The sequence below is a fragment of the Erpetoichthys calabaricus genome, chromosome 2 (genome assembly GCF_900747795.2).
Source record: "Erpetoichthys calabaricus chromosome 2, fErpCal1.3, whole genome shotgun sequence".
In the NCBI taxonomy this organism is placed as follows: domain Eukaryota; kingdom Metazoa; phylum Chordata; class Cladistia; order Polypteriformes; family Polypteridae; genus Erpetoichthys; species Erpetoichthys calabaricus.
Window position 1 is genome coordinate 333,681,664 of NC_041395.2, and position 21,964 is coordinate 333,703,627.

At 39.5% G+C, this 21,964-nt stretch overlaps 1 protein-coding gene across 1 annotated transcript; it reads right to left on the reverse strand.

Annotated features, from left to right (window-relative positions):
- Positions 1-268: 268 nt before the first annotated feature.
- LOC114645639 (ZP domain-containing protein-like) lies at positions 269-20,817 on the reverse strand. Its single transcript, XM_051923516.1, has 5 exons — positions 20,688-20,817; positions 10,447-10,609; positions 10,285-10,366; positions 8,110-8,288; positions 269-694 (listed from the first exon to the last, which is right to left on the reverse strand). Exons 3-5 carry the CDS (start codon positions 10,355-10,357, stop codon positions 290-292), a joined length of 657 nt encoding a protein of 218 aa, XP_051779476.1. The 5' UTR covers positions 10,358-10,366; positions 10,447-10,609; positions 20,688-20,817; the 3' UTR covers positions 269-289.
- Positions 20,818-21,964: the final 1,147 nt, after the last annotated feature.

Sequence of the window (21,964 nt, forward strand, 5' to 3'; positions counted from 1 at the left end):
GTGCAGGAGATCTGACCCCCAAATACATCTGAACAGTATCACACCTTAGTATATGTGGACAATGAATGTGGAATCATTTTTGGATGATTAGACATTGAACAATGAATACTGTATTTATGTTGTCATTACTTCTATGTAGTTAAATTTCAAGCATTATTAGGATTTAGAATGAAGCTCCAAAATGTCTGTGAATTGAAATCTCTGACAATTTAAAGGGCAACCAAGAAACTCACCTAAAGATAAGGGCCTAATATGTACCATTAAACACTTTTAAACATGTAAATGTGATTTACCCATTTGAAATGATGTCATAATAGATGGAGTCATTGGGGTCATCATGAGGCGTACTCCGGCATGTGTCGACAAACAGCTTGATGTTCTCCAGCGATGACTTCACACTGATGCCCATGTACAACATCTGCCTGAGTTCCACCTTAAGTGGGTACTCGCTGGGGTCGATGATGCTTGTGAAGTCGCTGCTGTCATAAAACTCAAACAAAAAGGTGAAGGTCCCAAAGCCGGCTTCATAGAATTTGTAGTTGGACTTGTGAGGGCTAAATGAAGCAGACGCTTGACCCGTATTTGGATAAGCACAACTGAAGGGAATCTCCACCTGGTTTGCTCTGCTTATAATTTGATTAGGATAATCAAAAGTTGAAATTTCATTTTGGAAAATTATGGCAGTGCCATTATCCTGAAAAAGAAATTACAAGTTAAAGTGTTAACCATTATACTGGAGATGTTAAAAAAAGTCAAACCAAATAAAGCATACAAAGCACAGACATAACTATCATGTTTCAAACGGTCATTTACTTTCACAATGATTGGTTGCCCTCCATCATGTGACTGTCATATGAACAACAAACAGAAACACAACAGGCAGAGACTGAAGGGACCTTCAATCAGGTAAAGGAAAGACTAAGAGCAGGGTCAAGTTTAAAAAGAAATCATGTCATTTAAGTTTATTCATGTCCAGAGACAGTATGATTACTTCCCTGTTCTCTTCTTTTCCCACGTTTTGTCACAGAGCCCCCCATTTTAGTGTTTGTTGCCATGAAACATTGCTCAAGCTTAGTTCTTTATGGAAGAAGAAGAAAGTTTAAAAGATTACTATGAGTAAGTACCTCGATCAGGAGATGAAAACCAAAGTGGCAAAGTTAAAGAATAGTCGTAAGAGCACAAATGTCCAAACCAAAGGACATGTGAAAGTCAAATTGTCTAAGTGGAACCTTATCGGTAGTGGATGGTTCTACTCCAAATTGCTACATCTCCCCTCTGAGCAGACATTGTCCTGTGGTTTATCTCTGTCAGGACAGTGATCATGGACAAGCTCCCTGTCCTGTGGGATAAAGGAATAGAGGCTGGGTTTGAAAGGAAGAAGGAGAAGTCGAAGGAGATGGCAGAAGTGTGCATGGAGGGTAGAAGATATGTGTTCTATCTGTAGAAGTCAACAGCAGAGGTTTCATTGCAATATTCAACCAACGATTTCTGAACGTTGTTGGAAATACTGATTCCATGTAAAAGAAAGTGGTCAAACAACTGGAATAAGAAGCAAAAAAAGGAGTTTCTGGCTTTGGCTCAGAAGAAGTGACACACAATTGAAAGAGCAAGGAAACTAAGGCTGGCTGTAGGGAGTAGTAGGAAGACATCAATATCACTGTCCCACCATCCTGAGATGTTTAAAGGGGTGAAACATCAGGGAAGGGTGGCTCTTGGCAGATAACCCTGCACTCAGCCTTTCGGCACTGGCAGAGGTGCTCCAGAAAGCAATGCCTAGAAGGCAATGACTTACCTGTGCTTCCATCTATAATAATAAGGCCCTCAAACAAAATTTAAAAGTGAAGATAAATGCAAAGCATTGTAATAGGAATTTTATCCAAAGATACCAATTGTTGCCATATTTATACCAGATGGTAAGTGGCATCTTAGTTGCTTCAATCACAAACACATGACCCAGCTGGAATGCTGTTGCAGAAAATAACACAAACAGAGAGATAAAATAAATCAAACTGGTCGAGAAGAGTCTGAAAATGAATTGGGACTATAAGGTAAAATTCTGATTCGAGAATGTTATAGACCTGGATTTGATCCCCAATGCAGCCTTCTTTACCTGTTAGGAATGAACTGGTGTCCCACTTGTTGAAAACATTTACCCCTTTGAATAGAAAAGTAAATGACTGATATGCATATCAGGTACCAAGAAACAGAGATTGTTTCTAGTTGATTTAAAAAGAAAATTGTCACATGTAGTAGGGTTCTAACACTAAGTGCAAAACACATTTGTACACACCAAGTGGGTCAGACGTAAAATCCAACATCTAAAACCAAGCTAATTGGTGGAGAGTTTTCTCCTAATAGGTAAAATGTCTTTTCTTTATCAGTACAAAGTTCAAAACAATCACAGAACATGCGACTCAAACGTAAATAAAATGGCTGCCATAACCCTGTGTCCATGCACCTCTAACTCTACACAAATGCAAGTAGGAAATGATGAGGGTCTTATAGTACAATAAGAAGACATAATATGACACATGGAGGTCAAAATAATCCACTTTGGAGTCCCACACCCAAAAAATATATATTTTTTAAATCTTGATAACTGTTTTGTGAAACTGCAGATGAGCATTAAAATTCTTCTCAGACCAATGGATTCTTCCTTGTTTTCCACATTGATTTTCCAATGGTGGAGTGTTGAATATTGACTTTAACCAAGGTAAATATTTTCAATTCAATGACATTGTGCCAGTGACTTTAGTTTTCTGTCAGTGTGTAAAACGTATTTGACTTTTAAAATCTTTTCCCCCACTCTGTCAGAATTTGGACATCATCACACATTTGTGTCAGAAGATCACCTTCCTGATGTATCTGAGATATGCGATGCGCCCTGCTAACAATTTTGTCTCCTTTTCTTTCTATCACAGTGCCAAGACGATGCCCAGTGAGGGCAAAGAGACAGAGAAGCCACACCCCTTATTACCCAGACAGTATATAAAGCGGATATCCCTAATTTTTAATGTTAGAAGTACACAATGAAGGCTGTATTATTTTTTTTTAGTTTTTATATTTAAAAGTTGTTTCATGTATATAAATCTTTTGATGCAAACTGCTACTGTCAATGTTTCTATTAAGTGTCAAAAATTATAAATTTCCAAACAGAACAAATATGACAGAAACATCCAGTGTCACCTCTTGGTTTGTGGACCTCTGCTGGATTCCATCCTATGAAAATGTTTTCTTTTCCACACTGTTGTGGAGTACAAAATCTGTAAATTGTGTTCTGTATTTTCATTATATTTTGCTCAAGACAACAACAGATGAACTAAATTCAGGACACATCAAAGCATATCATATTCCCAGTTGTACTTCACTTTTTAAACAGCTGTTCAAGCAAAAGACGAAGACATGGCAATGCCTCAGGCTATCAATTACTTTATAACCTGAGAAAGGATGGACATCTGGAACAACAAGTAGCTAAATTAGTTTACAGCTTGGAAAAGGAAGACATGCCAGTAGGTATTAAGCAACATCAAAAAAAGTTTTATTGTTTGGGAAAATGGACGCGTGAATTCATTCATCATATTGACAGCCAGCCAATCAGAATATCTAACAATCACATCTTGCAAAACCCCCTGGTAAAATTTTATAATAAATATGCCTCATCTGAAGAACGATATAGGAGGGAGGAAGAAGAAGGGAGAAGGGAACAGAACGACATCAGAAGAGGGCACCAGCAACGTGCGTCCGTTTCCATCTGATTATCAGAAAAGCATCTCATGAATAACTACGAGTGCTAGATCACAAGCCGATTGAGACGTTCATCCTTCTCACCTTTACTTTTTCATAAGCTTTTTCTAAAGACTATATATCCAGACATTTCTATCAGTCCTATTTTCTATTATTCTTTAGTCTTCTGGTATTATTAATCCTGTCAAAAAATTCCATGATGTTTTTAACTTTTGTCACACACGTTCGACTAGGAGGGAGCTGAATGGACCAAGTGGAGGTAATTACTCACCGGGGGGAGGGGGGGGGGGGGTGGCAGAGTGCGCTAACTCTTATTCTGTTATCCAGTGTGTTGAGACTCATTCTTTTACACTTTCTATGCTTTGTCTTAATGTCTAGAGTGATTGAAGTAATTAGGTAGATTTCTTTGAGCACCTGGTGCAGCTGGAGATTTGCCATATGCTCTGTGCTGCGAGGTTTATTAAGGGCTGAGGGTGTGAGCTCCACCCAAAAGTAGGGAACAGTACATAAAGTAAGACATTCTTGGCTGATAAATGGCCTATAGTCAAGAGTGCTGAGCCTTTGTATGTTTAAATGTATTATTGGAGACCAAAGTAATATTTAGGTCTGAGATATCTTTAAAACATCGTATGTTTTTCGTGCCGATAATAAATAAGTCTCTTGAATCACTGAGAGTGTGACAGGCTGTGTTATTCCTAAGGAACTTGTGTGGTTTAAAGTGCTAGAGATTAACCAGCTGTGTGTGTCATTCATAGGATACGGTTGAGTTTCTGTGTGTATGCATATAGCTACGTATGCATGTGTTAATCTTAGGTGCAACAGGAGACCAATCTGGTAACGAATCTGAAGAGTACACTTATCCTCAGATAAAGGGTAACTAGAGAGATATACCACAATAATACACACACCAAAATCCAAATAAACAGAAAAGAAGTCAGTGAGATTTCAGACTGTAATTATTATTGTGATTATTAAACTGTTTCTTTCATTAACTCCAAAGTACCTCATACTCATGAGGTTCAAATTTATGAAAACAAGTCAACATATTTTTATTACTACATGCACACTATGCAAATTACAGAAAAAAATAACAAAAGCTGTTCTAGTTTGGATTAAATTTCAGACATGTTAGGCATACCTCAAGTTCTCTGCGAGAGTTACAAATAAATCCTTAATTCTTTCAGACAATTTAATGGACCCTGTCATTTAGTTTTTGTGGCACATGAACCATGAGAGGCAGGTGCTATGGACACGGCCTGGATCGTGGACTATCTTACAGACAGACCTCAGTATGTGCGTCTCGGGAACTGCAGGTCTGACTTGTGGTCAGCAACACAGGAGCTCCGCAGGGGACTGTACTTTCTCCGGTCCTGTTCAGCCTATATACATCGGACTTCCAATACAACTCGGAGTCCTGCCATGTGCAAAAGTTCGCTGACGACACTGCTATCGTGGGCTGCATCAGGAGTGGGCAGGAGGAGGAGTATAGGAACCAAATCAAGAACTTTGTTAAATGGTGCGACTCAAACCACCTATATCTGAACACCAGCAAAACCAAGGAGCTGGTGGTGGATTTTAGGAGGCCCAGGCGCTTCATGGACCCCATGATCATCAGAGGTGACTGTGTGCAGAGGGTGCAGACCTATAAATACCTGGGAGTGCAGCTGGATGATAAACTGGACTGGACTGCCAATACTGATTCTCTGTGCAACAAAGGACAGAGCCGACTATACTTCCTTAGAAGGCTGGTGTCCTTCAACATTTGCAATAAGATGCTGCTAGATGTTCTATCAGATGGTTGTGGCAAGGGCCCTCTTCTACGCAGTGGTCTGCTGGGGAGGCAGCATAAAAAAGTGGGACGCCTCACGCCTGGACAAACTGGTGAGGAAGGCAGGCTCTATTGTAGGCACGGAGCTGGACAGTTTGACGTCCATGGCAGAGCGATGGCCGCTGAGCAGGCTCCTGTCAATCATGGAGAATCCACTGCATCCACTGAACAGGATCATCTCCAGACAGAGGAGCAGCTTCAGTGACAGACTGCTGTCACCGTCCTGCTCCACTGACAGACTGAGGAGATCGTTCCTCCCCCACACTATGTGACTCTTCAATTCCACCCAGGGGGGTAAACGTTAACATCATATAAAGTTATTGTCTGTTTTTACCTGCATTTTTATTACTCTTTAATTTAATATTGTTTTTTGTATCAGTATGCTGCTGCTGGAGTATGTGAATTTCCCCTTGGGATTAATAAAGTATCTATCTATCTATCTATCTATCTATCTATCTATCTATCTATCTATCTATCTATCTATCTATCTATCTATCTATCTATCTATCTATCTATCTATCTATCTATCTATCTATCTATCTTATAGTGGAGCCTTTTTGAAACCAAAAAATTTTGCAAGGGCCCTTATGCAGAAAATTTACAGTAAATATTAGAAACTTAGCAATGCACACTACACACATTTAACAAATGACATATATGCTAAATGCACCACACATAAGTATCGCACACTGAAGGGGAGCATCTTTTGAAAAATCATGCCCGTTATCCTAGCTTGTCATTTAGAACAACTGGGCACTGCTTTGTTCACAACAAATTGGTTATCAAAAATTTACTGTTGTGTTTTTCAGTAAAATTAACTATGATTTTTTTTTTCTGTTTCATTTATGCTGTTTTATAAACATCCTGCTAGTTTAAAAACAACTTACTTTCCATGGGATTTTGTGAATTTGAAGAAGAGATCTTGAGCTGCAGCCTGTTCCACAGTTGTTGGGATACAGTTTACTCCACATAATGAAGCTGTTTTGTCTTATTTTCTTGTGACTGAACTGCTCTTCTAAATGTGAGCTGTGACTTTATAGTAATATCTGTTTTTTAACAAACAGCGTTGCCACTATCACTGTGCTGAGAACTTTCCACTTCTATTTCATAGGTATCTCCATGTGCATCAAAAACATGAAGTCACTACAGATTAGCTTTACGGAGGTAACTTCTACAGCACACTTAATCATTACATTGTGATATACTGGGGTGCATCCATTGACTATAGCAGAGAAAAGAAAAAAACTGTACAACCATGATGACATTTATTAAACTACTTTGCATATCCAGATCTATAAAACTAAAATTTCTATATGTAGTTTTGTTTGAATTGACCACTGTGAATTCTAAATTTGGAACAAAGCCCCTCAATTGTACTGTGTAATGACACGCCATGAAAAATACAATGAAATTGGAAGGTTACTAAATAAATACACTTTTTTAAAGATTTAAACCATTTACTTTTAAAAATACAATAAAAAGCACAATTCCCTATAAACTCTACTCAAGTACAGTAATGAAAGTAAATGTCATTAGTTACTTCTCACCAGTGTTTATCTGCAATCTCACATGAATAGAAAGTTTTTGTCTTGACCTTTAAACCCTCTGACCCCGTGATGTCACAGCCACTCACTACCGGGTCGTAATTCTAGCAATAAAGTTGACAGCCATTCCAGAAAATGGTGGCACCCGCAAAAAAAAAAAAAATATGGCATCATGGAAAACACACTTTCAGGAAGCAAACAAAGTTCAAGTTGAGAATCCGAGTATTCAAAAACCCTACCTATGTGTTTTTTATTTCAGAAAACATCTCTGAAATGGCACAAATATTTTAACCAATATACAAATCATAATAAGTAGTTGCCAAAAACTGGGTCCAATCAGACAATAATGATGTCAAGTCAAGTCAAGTTGGGAAGCATGCACTGGTACAGTGCGCTGACGCACCCACTACACGGCGAACAACTCGGGATCATTACACACATCTGAATAATGATGGGGAGTGGATAACCCAGAAAATGTTAAGGATGCATTAAACATAATAGAAAGAGTCTGAGCCATTTGGTGCTGACTGGAAATGAGCGAAAAACACCAAAGATGACAATTATCATCTAGAATATGACGGTTCACAGAAAGCTCGGAGAATTGACTCTTCAACAACTATGGAGGGTTCAGATCAGTAGAGGCTCTAGAAACAACCAGGATCACCTCTAGTCTGGTGTTTATTTAGATAAAGAGTGACCCCAGAGCTGCACCCAAAGTAAGAGCAGGAACAAGTGAAAAGTCACCAAGGAAATTAGCTTGACCTTGGAGTCAGAAGTGAGATTTTCTTTGGCAAGTGAGAAAGAACCAAAGGAGGAGAATTCTGGCATCCATCACATTAATCCAAAATGGGGGCAGAGACTGAAGTAAAAGAAGAACAGTAGAGTTTTAAGGTGAGTTTAAAATTACATAAAACATTGTTCTTAATTTGAGTCACAGTGTAAGCTCATTTTGACCTAATAATTTTCCTAACATGCCAATGTTTGGGTCATTACCTGAATTTGTGTGCCACAGGAGTTCAAAGACAAGCTGGCAATCAGATGGCTTGAATTAGATGTCACGGTGCACGTGGGATCATTAAGGCGCGAGTTATGTTCATTAAGGCCCGGGACCGAAGACTTCAGCACAAACAGGCTCATCGTCGTCTCAGTGCACTCAATGTTAGCTTCGATGTCTGCAAGAAATAGTCACACTCAGCTGCTTTGCTCTGGAGTTCAAATATGAATCATATAATACTAGCAAGTTTTTAAGGAATTGCAGAATACTAGTGATCCTCATTGTTTCCTTTTTTATATTATATTATGGCAAAAGTGGGCACGCTTAAGTTATCTATGAACCCTAACCAAGACCAATATGTATAACATTAACACAAATATTGGCTCACAAACTCACTCAGAATAACATGAAGGATGTCTGGAATGGACTGGCAATTATTACTGGACTCAAGCAATCCAGGGCTCAGGTGTTTGAAGGGGATGTGGACAAACCTAACACCCTAAACCATTTTTTTTTTAATTTTCTTTCCCACTGCCATCTTCTTCCAATGTCCAGTCTTTCCACACCAGCCCTACTATATCAACAACTCCTGCCACATCCTATGGAACGGCCAGTGATGAGTCCACCTCTGAGAATCACGGTGGGCTGTCCATAATTAAAGACCAAGTGAAGAGACACATGCCGTGGAAAACATCTGGCATTGTTCCTGTTCTAAAGAAGACAGGTGCCCCTTTACATAATGATTAAAGTCCAGCAGCACTCACATCTCACATCTGGAAGACCATTGAGAGGATGGTGCTGAACTATATGAGTCATCTCTTGGTAGATCACCTGGACACACTGCAGTTTGCCTATTGGACAAACACTGGAGTGGAGAATTCAATTATCTCTCTGCTCCACAAACCTTATTCTTACCTGGACAAAGATGGCAGCACTGTGAGGATGGTGTTTTCTGATTCTCCAGCCATGCCTTTTAAGGAGTTAATTCTGAGATATGCAGGTGGATGACCCTGTGGTGTCCTGGATGATGGACTATCTGTTAGTACTGTATAATACTATGTGAGCAACACTGGAGCACCACAATGAACAGGCCTGTCTGCTTTTCTCATCACTCCTTTCACCATTAAACACAAATATAACAGCATGTCATGTCACCTGTAGAAATTCCCAGAAGATTCTGCACTTATGGGGTGTATTGATAAAGAGGATGAGATCTATCTATCTATCTATCTATCTATCTATCTATCTATCTATCTATCTATCTATCTATCTATCTATCTATCTATCTATCTATCTATCTATCTATCTATCTATCTATCTATCTATCTATCTATTTGCAAAATAAAACACTAATGTAAGAGCCAATCCTAAAAAGCTAATGTTGTAGTCACAACATTAAAAGTCAAAACTTTTAAAGTGAGGACACTCCAGCTATGGATTTTTTTGCTCGAGTATCATGCTCAGTACTCCAACCTTATTGGTAGCTGCAGAATTCCGGAATCCTGTAACCAAGCACACCACAAACCAAAAGAAGTACATAAAGTATAAATATCAAAACACCGGATTGTAAAAAGTAGGACTTTAGGTTTCTTCAAAACTCAGTTTGATGTTATTTGAGTATTAGGTGAATAGAATTGGGGAGTTTGTTGGGCAGAATGGTCTGTTCTTGGCAGAACTATTTTCTCCTGAATGGGCGTCTTTTACAGTGATATAAAAGGGTGTGAACACAGTCATAATCTTCTTCGCTCATACATAAGATAACATTCATCATGGCTGTCAGGTTCTAACCCAAGAGCATCAGGTGCAAGGCAAGCAAACAGGCCAACCCAACAGTCTGTCTTGCAGGGTCCATTCATGCACACCAATCAACCTAAAACACATGTCCTTGGGAATGTATTAAGAAACCAGGAGTGCCAAGATGAAAATTTGAACAAACATAACATGCCAACTCCACTTGAACCACTGAATCTAGTTGATTCAAAAAATAATAGTTGTAAATAATTAAGTCAAGAAGAAATTTATATCTATAAATTATAATTGTCCCAGATAACTACAGTAGTGTAGTTTATTCATTATTATCATCATCTATCAAAGCTTACAATTTGTTCACATAATAGTACAATCCCATGAAATTCTGTGAATAAAGTTATTATAGAACAGAAAGCAGCACTTACTGCTGGGTGTCATAGTCGTCATGTTACTCACATCGGGCGTCTTAGGCACTACATTTACAAATATGCATCTCATCTCAGACTGCTGCCTGGAAGAGAGGGAGTGACGTGTTGAAACATTTTTCTACATTTTAACTCACATTTCTCTCGTTGTTTTTAAAAGACTTACTGTTCCATAGTCCAAGCCGTAAAACAAAATGGTATATAGTTGCCCACGTCATTTTCAGATGGAGTCCACATTACAGTTGCAGTACCAATTTCTGTCATGGTATCAAACTGGAATGATTTGTTCAGATTCAGTGGGCCAGTAACCACTATTTCAGAAACCCTGGAAGAGAGAAAGTGTAATTACAAATTAAATCATAAACAACCTTCACAGCAGTCTTATACAAATGTCATATAAATTAAGACACGTGAACCTTAGAGGCATCAAAATTAATCAGAGCACCTGTATAAATATGTGTTTGTTGGTTTTCAAAGAAATATTCCTGATGCTTGACAGGATGATTGAGTCCTGTATAATTTTTAACTGTTATCCTCTGTTAGTCGCACTCTTTACTCATCTCCTGTGAACAGCAGTTAGTGATGGAGGGTGATTACTGGAACAGCATTTGTGGCTGTGAGCCAAGCTAAATGTGGGCTGTCGGAACATAAACAGTGTGGTGGGAAGTAAAAAGCATTGTATCATGTGATATTAGTAATAGTTCTTCAGAAATGGACGGTGAGTGATTGCATGATTGGTTCTAGTTATAGCTGTGGTGAGCATATAAATGTGATTATTCAGTTCAAACAATAAACAAAAAAGTGACTTCTGTTCTGACAAGAGTGATAGGAAATGTTAAAAGCTGCTGTTCACTTGATGTCCAGGGTGCAAGTCAGACTTATTTGATGCAGGTGATCTATTGCAGTATTTAATCTGTTCATAAGTAATGTTAGATATAATTGTGACTAAGACCTACAAGTGTGCACAGCGACTGATCTAACACAACGTGCTGAAATTCAGTTCCATGTGTACATGTGGTCTGATGTCAGTTTTGATGAGTTGCTGATTTTACTTGTGCTTGTTCGTCATTCAAAGGCCCAAAGTAAAAACATGCTCATCAATAAAACTTGAAACATCCTATCTACAGCAGATGAAACTCTTCCACACACTTTCACAAAATGGAAAACAAATCTGAATGTGCAAAAGCAGCAATTTTAAACCTTATCAAGCAGACTCAGTCATGTACAAAAATCAATCTTTATACAACACAAACGAAAGTGTAAAAATGTCCACCATATTAGATGAATAAACAAATGAAAACATGTGTCAGAGATAAAGCAACTCACAGAAAATCCACCAGGTGCTCTACAATAGGCACGTGGGCAGTCTGGGCAAAACTCAAACTCCTACTGTTGGAACATTCCAGTGGTATGTGGATCAAGCAGAATCTCACTGGAGGACTTTGAATGGCCATCCCATAGCCTAAAAGTCTTTAATGGCTACCCAGACGTGTGACTGGGCCTCAAGATTAAGGAGCTTAGAGTTTGGAGGGAGCAGCAGACTAAGGCAGCCTGGCAGGTAGACAGAAGGCCAGAGCTGAGAGAAGGAGAATGTCGTGGTTCAGCTAAACAAGGAGAGCCTGGGGAACTACAGGAAAACAGCTATTAAGTGAACCTGCGACCCCACAGGGCAGGTACTGACCGTATTGTCTAGAAAGGCCCTGAGGATTGTGTGTTTGATAGTTTACCGTTTTATGTAATATTCAATTCTCTCTTTTATTTATTCCCTTATGTCTTAATAAACCCCTTACATTTGTAAGTTTGAACTTCTGTGATGCTATTTGGGTTCAGGGTCAGCTCCAGAGTACCCTTAAGTCCTCACCCTTGCAATGAATAAGTAGTGATAACTTGTGAATACAATAATGAGCACAGAATTTCTATTAGATTCATCTGAGTAAGGGGATTCCACAAGTTCTTCACAGTTTTTGGAAATGTGCTTCTGTCTTTTATGTGCATAACAAAGAACTCATATTGCTTAATTCCTCCATAGATACTTATATGTTGTATTTCTGTGTAAACTGGTTTGCTTTCCCCTGACTAGAGTTTCTTCAGCATGTTCCGTCTTTAGTCAAGATCCCCCTACTCTCTCTGTCTCTTGTTTGCCCTTCCATCCCATGGCGCTATTTTGAGGGGCAATCTCACTAAAAGAAATAGCCCTTATCACAAATCCATAAACCACATTAACATACAGCAGATAGAAGACAGAAATAAATTGCACACATACACAAGCCAAATTACATGCTGCTGTTATCCGCTCAGGCAGGGAATGCGATTGTGGGTTTACACATTATAATGTGATCAATTGTACGCAGGCATAGCAAGGAATAGAAAGAAAAATACATTCATTTACTCAATGAATTAAAAGAGCAATTGGAAACAAATTTAACAGGTCATACAATAGTAAGGTGAATGATCAACTGAGCCTATCAGCTAAAGAGTCAGGGGAGCCTGTAGGGAGTTTGCAGGTTATCTCCTTGTCTATATGGGTTTTGGGGAAGAAATGTTTAGAATTAAGGTGCTTCAGTCTTTCTAAATAATAAAGTATGGTGCTAATCAAACTATAAGAAACATGTCACTTACTGTATGTATTAATAAATAAGGAGGTATTAAGCTAACTGAACAAATGTAATCTAATACAGACACTAAGCTGTAAGAGTGTATTCCGGTAAGACAAATGTACTAAACTAACTTCTAAGGTAGCTTTCGATATTGTATAACCAATTATTATATGTGATGATCATTATGTGCGAAATATAAACTATAATAAGATTCTTAAATTGTAACTGCCACATAGCCGTTTAAGTATTGTAACCCTGATGGTGCAGAAAGAATGAGGAAGTGAGTATTGTCTAAATCTGCTTAGGCTGCACGCACCCTGTGACAGTTAGCTGGGAGATCGCCGCAGTTGCTCTTGTGTATATTGATGCTTAAGACTGTGAATGTCCTAATAACTCTTTTAACTGTTAGAAACACTGTGTGCGCTCCTGTATGTTCCAATCCAGGGTGTGACCGCAAGCTATAACCATTTGTGTATGACCTGAAAATGAACTGCTGCGTTTTTTCTTTTTTCTTCTTGAGTATTAAAGGAAGTCTCAGCTTCCTACTAGGGGGCGGATGGTTTGTGGCACACTGGAATGTGACAGGGTCTGTAGCCTCCTCTCACCAAGAATAAAGGCTAAATCGATTTTTATTTTATGTTGGTGTCTGTTTCCTTGTCGTTCCCGACTTTCAGTGTCCACAGTTTGCACCAAGTGCTCCTGTTTCCTCCCACAGTCCTAAGCTATTTAGGTGAGGTGGATTAGTAATGCTAAATTGTCTCCGGTGTGTGTGTCTGTACAGTGCATCCAGAAAGTATTCACAGAGCTTCATCACTTTTTCCACATTTTGTTATGTTACAGCCTTATTCCAAAATGGATTAAATTCATTTTTTCCTCAGAATTCTACACACAACACCCCATAATGACAACGTGAAAAAAGTTTACTTGAGGTTTGTGCAAATTTATTAAAAATAAAAAAACTGAGAAATCCCATGTCAATAAGTATTCACAGCCTTTGCTCAATACTTTGTCGATGCACCTTTGGCAGCAATTCCAGCCTCAAGTCTTTTTGAATATGATGCCACAAGCTTGGCACACCTATCCTTGGCCAGTTTCGCCCATTCCTCTTTGCAGCACCTCTCAAGCTCCATCAGGTTGGATGGGAAGCGTCGGTGCACAGCCATTTTAAGATCTCTCCAGAGATGTTCAATCAGATTCAAGTCTGGGCTCTGGCTGGGCCACTCAAGGACATTCACAGAGTTGTCCTGAAGCCACTCCTTTGATATCTTGGCTGTGTGCTTAGGGTCGTTGTCCTGCTGAAAGATGAACCGTCACCCCAGTCTGAGGTCAAGAGCGCTCTGGAGCAGGTTTTCATCCAGGATGTCTCTGTACATTGCTGCAGTCATCTTTCCCTTTATCCTGACTAGTCTCCCAGTTCCTGCTGCTGAAAAACATCCCCACAGCATGATGCTGCCACCACTATGCTTCACTGTAGGGATGGTATTGGCCTGGTGATGAGCGGTGCCTGGTTTCCTCCAAACGTGATGCCTGGCATTCACACCAAAGAGTTCAATCTTTGTCTCATCAGACCAGAGAATTTTCTTTCTCATGGTCTGAGAGTCCTTCAGGAGCCTTTTGGCAAACTCCAGGTGGGCTGCCATGTGCCTTTTACTAAGGAGTGGCTTCCATCTGGCCACTCTACCATACAAGCCTGATTGGTGGATTGCTGCAGAGGTGGTTGTCCTTCTGGAAGGTTCTCCTCTCTCCACAGGGGACCTCTGAAGCTCTGACAGAGTGACCATCGGGTTCTTGGTCACCTTCCTGACTAAGGCCCTTCTCCCCAGATCGCTCAGTTTAGATGGCCGGCCAGCTCTAGCAAGAGTCCTGGTGGTTTCGAACTTCTTCCACTTATGGATGATGGAGGCCAATGTGCTCATTGGGACCTTCAAAGCAGCAGAAAGTTTTCTGTAACCTTCCCCAGATTTGTGCCTCGAGACAATCCTGTCTCAGAGGTCTACAGACAATTCCTTTGACATCATGCTTGGTTTGTGCTCTGACATGAACTGTCAATTGTGGGACCTTATATAGACAGGTGTGTGCCTTTCCAAATCATGTCCAGTCAACTGAATTTACCACAGGTGGACTCCAATGATGCTGCAGAAACATCTCAAGGATGATCAGGGGAAACAGGATGCACCTGAACTCAATTTTGAGCTTCACGGCAAAGGCTGTGAATACTTATGTACATGTGCTTTCTCAATTTTTTTATTTTTAATAAATTTGCAAAAACCTCAAGTAAACTTTTTTCACGTTGTCATTATGGGGTGTTGTGTGTAGAATTCTGAGTGAAAAAATGAATTTAATCCATTTTGGAATAAGGCTGTAACATAACAAAATGTGGAAAAAGTGATGCGCTGTGAATACTTTCTGGATGCACTGTATGTGTTCACATTGTGATGGACTGGCACCCTGTCCTTGGATTTCTCCTGCCTTGTTCATTTAGGAATATTTATCATAAACAACATGCAGTTCATCATAATTTTACTTTACTGTTACTCTGCTTTTTGGCAAATATGTCCACAAATCCCCAAAATTAATTCTGCTAGCTCTCCTTGATCAGCAGTGTTAACAGATAAAGACAGTGCAATCTTATAAACTTTAAACAATTAATGAAACACTTTCTTATAAGGCTCGAGAAACACTCAACTCAGGAGTTTAGAAAACTTTTCTATTTCCTCTCAAGTATTCTTTGCTCTGCTCTGTCTTTTGATTTTTTTCCTCTGCCTTGGTCTCCTCATCCTTCCTCTCTCCACCTGCTTCTTCAGTATTCTTAGAAAAAAAATATCAGGGTATAAACCAAATTTCATTTCATTTTCCGTTTGTTTAAACATACATTCACTTAAATTAAATTATAATGTTAAACCTGCTAAACGCACTCCACGATTCACTTCAAATATGTACATTTTTAACTTCATTATCATTTATTGTCTTTTTAATCTTGTGAACAAAAAGTAATAATTTATTAGCTTTAGCTTTAGACCAGACTAATTTGTTGGCATCAAGCTAAATATCAATGATGTTTAGCATTTGCAGGATTGTGATAATAGGTCTGTAGCGCTGTGAAATTTTTAAATAAATAATCGTTTCTCCACAATTGCAGGCTTCAATCGGGTACGCATGTGTGTGAGCGCATTTCACTCCAAGGTTGATTGAGTTGCTTGGCTGATCATACATACACGTGCAAGTGTGAGCAGATCAGTCAGGTTCCTCATTCACACCTTGCAGGTATCAGCATATCACATCTGCATCCAATCAGGTCAGATAAAAGGAGCCTGCAAGGCAGAGAGTATAGAATTTTAATCAAAAATATATAGAATTGCAGCCTCCTTAGCGTTACATTTTTTTTTCGAAAAAGACATTTAAAAAGCATTGCATTGTTTGGTTTGAAAAATTACATAGTTATTAAATCTGATCTTTCTACCGTAAAACGTGCAAAATGCTAAAAGTACAAAGTCAGAAGTGTAGAAAGTATAATAATGCTAAAATAATAATAATAATGAATAATAATAATAATAATAAAAATAATGCTAATACCATATATACTGTCAAAATGTGTTGTTTGTATGGTACAGTATATCTAGAATCACTGTGAAATACACAACATCACAGTCAGGACAATAGTAACGTGATTCTTTGCGGATTTTCTATCCAGGCTGATCAGCTTTTGAACAGCAAACTGCAAATGTGTGACTGACCTGAGCGTCGCTTTCGGATTCATCAAAAGCACTTTTGATTTCACTCTCTGTTTCAATTTCACAAAACCTGGGCTGCTGAAAAACATTGCTTACGAGACGCCATTGTGAGGCTAGGAGAAGACATGTCTGCACCATTGCCTGTGGTAACAATTGGGCCTGTTGCTTATGCAAGATGCACCTGTGTCATTTCCCGAGCAATGCTTGGCACTAACTCTGTTGGCAATTTTACAGCCCGAGTAATCCTCAGGATTAATGCTTATGCTAGACACGTCTATACGGTTGCCCAAATGATGCTCAGGTCTAACACTAAGGGGGTTAATCAAAAAGAATTTTAGTCAATATTTTAATCAATACATGATCATTTTTACAATTTAATACAAGTATAAACTTATATGAAATTATGACAATGAATTAGCGAACATAAAGATAAGACTTGAATGTAACTGAAGGATTAACTAATATAATTTTAACTTTAGGTATGTGAAGCTCTTGCCTCACATTAGAGGAGCTACCAATGTAATTACTGAGGTTAAAATAAAGTAGATGATTAATAAACACCCCCATAAAAAGCGAGGACAAACTAGTGAGAAAGCCCAAACACCCCTATTAAGAAACAGTGATAAGATCAATGGGAAAACCTGTAGGATACCCCTTTAAACGAAGCGATGCTTAGAATAATGGAAGAATTGACATACTGTACTGTATGTATGAAGTTACTGCTGGCTGTAGATGATTGGTTAAGATGATAGAATTCTACAGATGATGTCATTTATTAGATGAGGTAATGGTGCTACAAAAGTATAAAACAGAATGAATTGCTTAATTAATAGATCACTCCATGGACTGAGACATTTATGCATGATCTGTAAATAAAGAATAGTTCTGCACACTCATCTGGGTCGCGGCTGCCTTCTTTGAATATAGAGGAATGTTTTTTCCATGTCACTGTCCAGATGACATACCTGTAGAGATGGCAGTGGAGTTTTTAACCAGACTGTTTAATGGAATCTTGGAAAGTGAGAGGATACCTGAGGAGTGGAGAAGAAGTGTACTGGTGCCGATTTTTAAGAATAAAGGGGATGTGCAGAACTGTAGTAATTACAGGGGGATAAAACTGATGAGCCAGAACATGAAGTTATGGGAAAGAGTAGTGGAAGCTCAGTTAGAAGTGAGGTGATGATTAGTGAGCAGCAGTGTGGTTTCATGCCAAAAAAGAGCATCACAGATGTGATGTTTGCTCTGAGGATGTTAACGGAGAAGTATAGAGAAGGCCAGAAGGAGCTGCACTGCGTCTTTGTGGACTTGGAGAAAGTGTATGACAGGGTGCCTCAAGAGGCGTTGTGATATTGTATGAGGAAGTCGGGAGTGGCAGAGAAGTATGTAAGAGTGGCACATGATATGTACGAGGGAAGTGTGACAGTGGTGAGGTCTGCGGAAGGAGTGATGTAGTAAGAGTAGGGAGGAGGTCGAGGAGACCCTTGAGAGGTGGAGATATGCTCTGGAGAAGAGAGGAATAAAGGTCAGTAGGAACAAGACAGAATACATGTGTGTGAATGAGAGGGAGGTCAGTGGAATGGTGAGGATGCAAGGAGTAGAGTTGGCAAAGGTGGATGAGTTTAAATACTTGGGATCAACAGTAAAGAGTAATGGAGACTTGGAAAGAGAGGTGAAAAAGAGAGTGCAGGCAGGGTGGAATGGGTGGAGAAGAGTGTCAGAAGTGATTTTTGACAGATGGGTACCAGCAAGAGTGAAAGGGAAGGTCTACAGGATTGTAGTAAGACCAGCTATGTTATGTGGGTTGGAGACGGTGGCACAGGAGACAGAGCTGGAGGAGGCAGAGTTAAAGATGCCAAGATTTGCATTGGATGTGGCGAGGATGGACAGGACTAGAAATGAGTACATTAGAGGGTCGGCTCAAGATGGATGGTTGGGAGACAAAGTCAGAGAGGCGAGATTGCGTTGGTTTGGACATGTGCAGAGGAGAGATGTTGGGTATATTGGGAAAAGGATATTAAGGATAGAGCTGCCAAGCAAGAGGAAAAGAGGAAGGCCTAAGAGAAGGTTTATGGATGTGGTGAGAGAGGACATACAGGTGATGTGGGTAACAAAGCAAGATGTAGAGGACAGGAAGATATGGAAAAGGATGATTTGCTGTGACAACCACTAACGGGAGCAGCGGAAAGAAGAAAAGTTTATTCCACATCAAAAGGGGGACAGAAGGGCACTGATAGACAGAAAAATGTTAGAGGAAGAGAGAACAGAAAGACATCGAGGATAAAGTAAAACATAATAAGAGATGGCAGGATCAGGACAGGAGCTGGCAGTCAGGAACATGAGCCCCAGCAGAGCAACGTGTGGCAGAGGCTCAGGAGGGGGCTGGTCAGCATAGGAGCAGAAGAGACCAAATGCTCCAAGGGGTTTACCACCTAAAGGTAGTGTGGTGACGACAGATGGGAGAAAGCGCAGGGCTCGTGGATTCCTGCAAATGCTGATGGATGACGTTGAGGGACATAAATTGGGATTGGGGGCACCCCAGTGATGGCTGAATGAGGTGGCTAGGGTGTAGGCCCATGAAGGATGACTGTGTTTGCTGACAGGAGTCCCTGGGAACTGAGTAGATCCAGCAGAGAGGCTGGATTTTAAGAAGAATGAACCAGGGCTTGTGAGTTTTTAAAGAACTGCTTTCTGCTTGTGATATTTAACCTCATTTATATGGATATTTTCATTTGGCTTTTTAACCTCCACATGTTTATTGCTCATTTTATAGATTATTTATTTATTGGGTCAATGTTATGCACTTTACTATTTGCACTTTGCCTGGCTTTAATAAAAGTACTGACATTTTTGCACCCACCACTTGCTGAATGTGTGTGTCCTCATTTGCCTGGCTCATCTCAGTACAAGACTATTGATGGTTATGTGTTGATTAGGCTCCCAGAAGTGATAAGGGAGTGTGGAGCTGACCCAGTCTGTCACAAGGCTATACACTGCATTAAAAAAGTTGACCATGATATTATATTACAGTCACAGATCAAAAAGTTTACTTGTCTCCCTGATACAAATGGAGAGAAGAGGAGCTTCAATGGCAGCAGCAAACCTATCATAACTTACTTTCTAATGACCTTACAAGGAACAAACATTAACCAGAGAGGAAGACAGATGTTCAAAAGAAATAAAGAAAAGAGCAGAACATAAATACACGTATAAAAACTGAACCACCACAAGTGTCCAGTGTATGTGGAACTTGTCTACTAAAACTAAAAACGGAAAGAAGGAAAAGTAACTTTACACCCCTAAAGAACTTCCCATGTAGCATTTATAGTCCCATATGAAGCTTAATATCAGAAGAAAAATAATTGTTTGGTTAATAGGGGTCACAAGGTGGGCATTATTTTTTCAGGACGCTCCCCTTGCAGGTGCCTTTGACATTAGGCAAAATCAAATGCAAAAATGGGAAAAGAGAGGTCCTCAGCACTGAATATGATGTTATCAATAACTACTAAACAAGAACCATTGGGAATTCACAAGATGGCAGAAAGGCAGAAAGCTTGGTGCTACAAGCAATGACAGAAGGCTTCAATCAGCCCCTTTATTTCCCCCATTCCTCCCATTACACAACTGCAGTAGAACAGGAAATCCTCACATGGAAAGAAAGAAAAGTCCTTCATATATCACCAGATGTTAATAACTGCCGCCTATCCTGAGAAAGTCAGGCAGAATGCCAAAGTCAGCTCTGGACGAGACATCAAAAGTCAGCCACATGTGCAGCTACACTCGTTTATATGCAAGATCGGTGTTATAGAACACAATCAGCTGGTATCTGGGACCTGCAGGAACCCACACAAACATGGAGAAATCAGACATGGCCTGAGTGGAGATTTAATCCCAGGACTATCAGGATGAAACTCTATGCACTGTAATGTCTTCTAATGAACTCAGAAATATTAAAATGTTATATTACTCTAAGCACTTAATAAAATGAGATATGAAATAGTGAAAGATTCTTTATAACTAGTCATTCATGACAGAATTTTTGAAAATGTAAAATCATTCAGAAAAACTTAGAACTTACAAAAACTTTGATGCATATGCAGTGATGTTGAACTCAAATTGACTACCAACAAATGCAGTTTTTCTTTCCTGATTTAGAGGAGTAGAATCCAAAAACAGAGGCATGTAATCCCCAAAGGTACAGCTGGGATTTGGATTATAATCTAGAAAACATATCAAAAAGCAAGTAAGTGTCCAATGCTGACAGTAAAGACAGTCATCTTCTGGCAGTTGATATATCAATGTTAAAGCTGAGCAGAAGTCACTTGCAAATTACATAAAAGCCCTCTAAAGCAGGGCTATTCAATTGGCGGCCCGCGGGCCACATGCGGCCCAGAATCAACCTCCGAGTGGCCCAGCCCGTGGTTCCGCCCATAGATAATAAATTAATATATATTATTCATAAATTGTTATTTAATATAATTTAATATAAATATATATATATATATATATTATATTAATATAAATATATAGTATATTAATATAAATATAAAGTATTTATTATGTCTATGGTCCCGCCAAAAACGCGCATTCCTACGTAAATTACGTAGCCTGCAACACGCAAACAATGCAGAGCGTGCCGGTAGTAGCTTAGATTACTATCAATATGTCTTTCTCAACACTGAAACGTAAAATTGCCAATGAAAACCGTAAGTTTAACCCTGCCTGGACTGATAAATACTTGTTTATTTTACCGCCACATCCAAACGGCAAACCGATGTGTTTAATTTGTAATGAGTGCGTTGGAGTATTTAAAGATTGCAATGTGCGGACGCATCATGTTGAGAAACACCACACTTTTCGCACCAATTTTCCAGAGGGATCTCAAGAGAGGGCTGCAAAAGTGTTTGATTGCATCTTACAACCGGAGCAGTACTACCATGGTGCGGTCATTCACAGCCCAAGAGAGAGCTACTGCAGCATCCCTTCGTGTTTCCTGGATACTGGCAAAAAAGAAAAGGCCATTCACAGACTCTGAAACCGTGAAGGACTGTATGCTGGCTGTCATGGATGAGGTGATAAGTGACGATAAAATTAAAATGAGCGTGGTATCTGCTATAAAAAACGTACCCCTGTCAGATACTTCAGACATTCGTAGGGTTGAAATTCTTGCTGCAGATGTGTATGAAACGCTGTTAGGAGACCTGATGAAAGCTGATACTATGTCTATAGCAGTAGATGAGTCCACAGACAAAACTGATACTGCTCAGTTGTGCATATATGTCCGTTTTTTTGATGGCAAATGCTTCCGAGAGGAGCTGCTCGGCCTACTGCCGTTAGAAGGACACACAACTGGCG

What these genes read in the sequence shown, in the direction of transcription:
- LOC114645639 (XM_051923516.1), bottom strand. Translation starts at nt 10,357, where the DNA reads ATGAGATGCATATTTGTAAATGTAGTGCCTAAGACGCCCGATGTGAGT. An exon ending in GACGACTATGACACCCAGCA is followed by an intron (nt 8,289 to 10,284) that starts GTAAGTGCTGCT and finishes TATTTCTTGCAG; the next exon opens with ACATCGAAGCTAACATTGAG. An exon ending in CCTGTGGCACACAAATTCAG is followed by an intron (nt 695 to 8,109) that starts GTAATGACCCAA and finishes TTTCTTTTTCAG; the next exon opens with GATAATGGCACTGCCATAAT.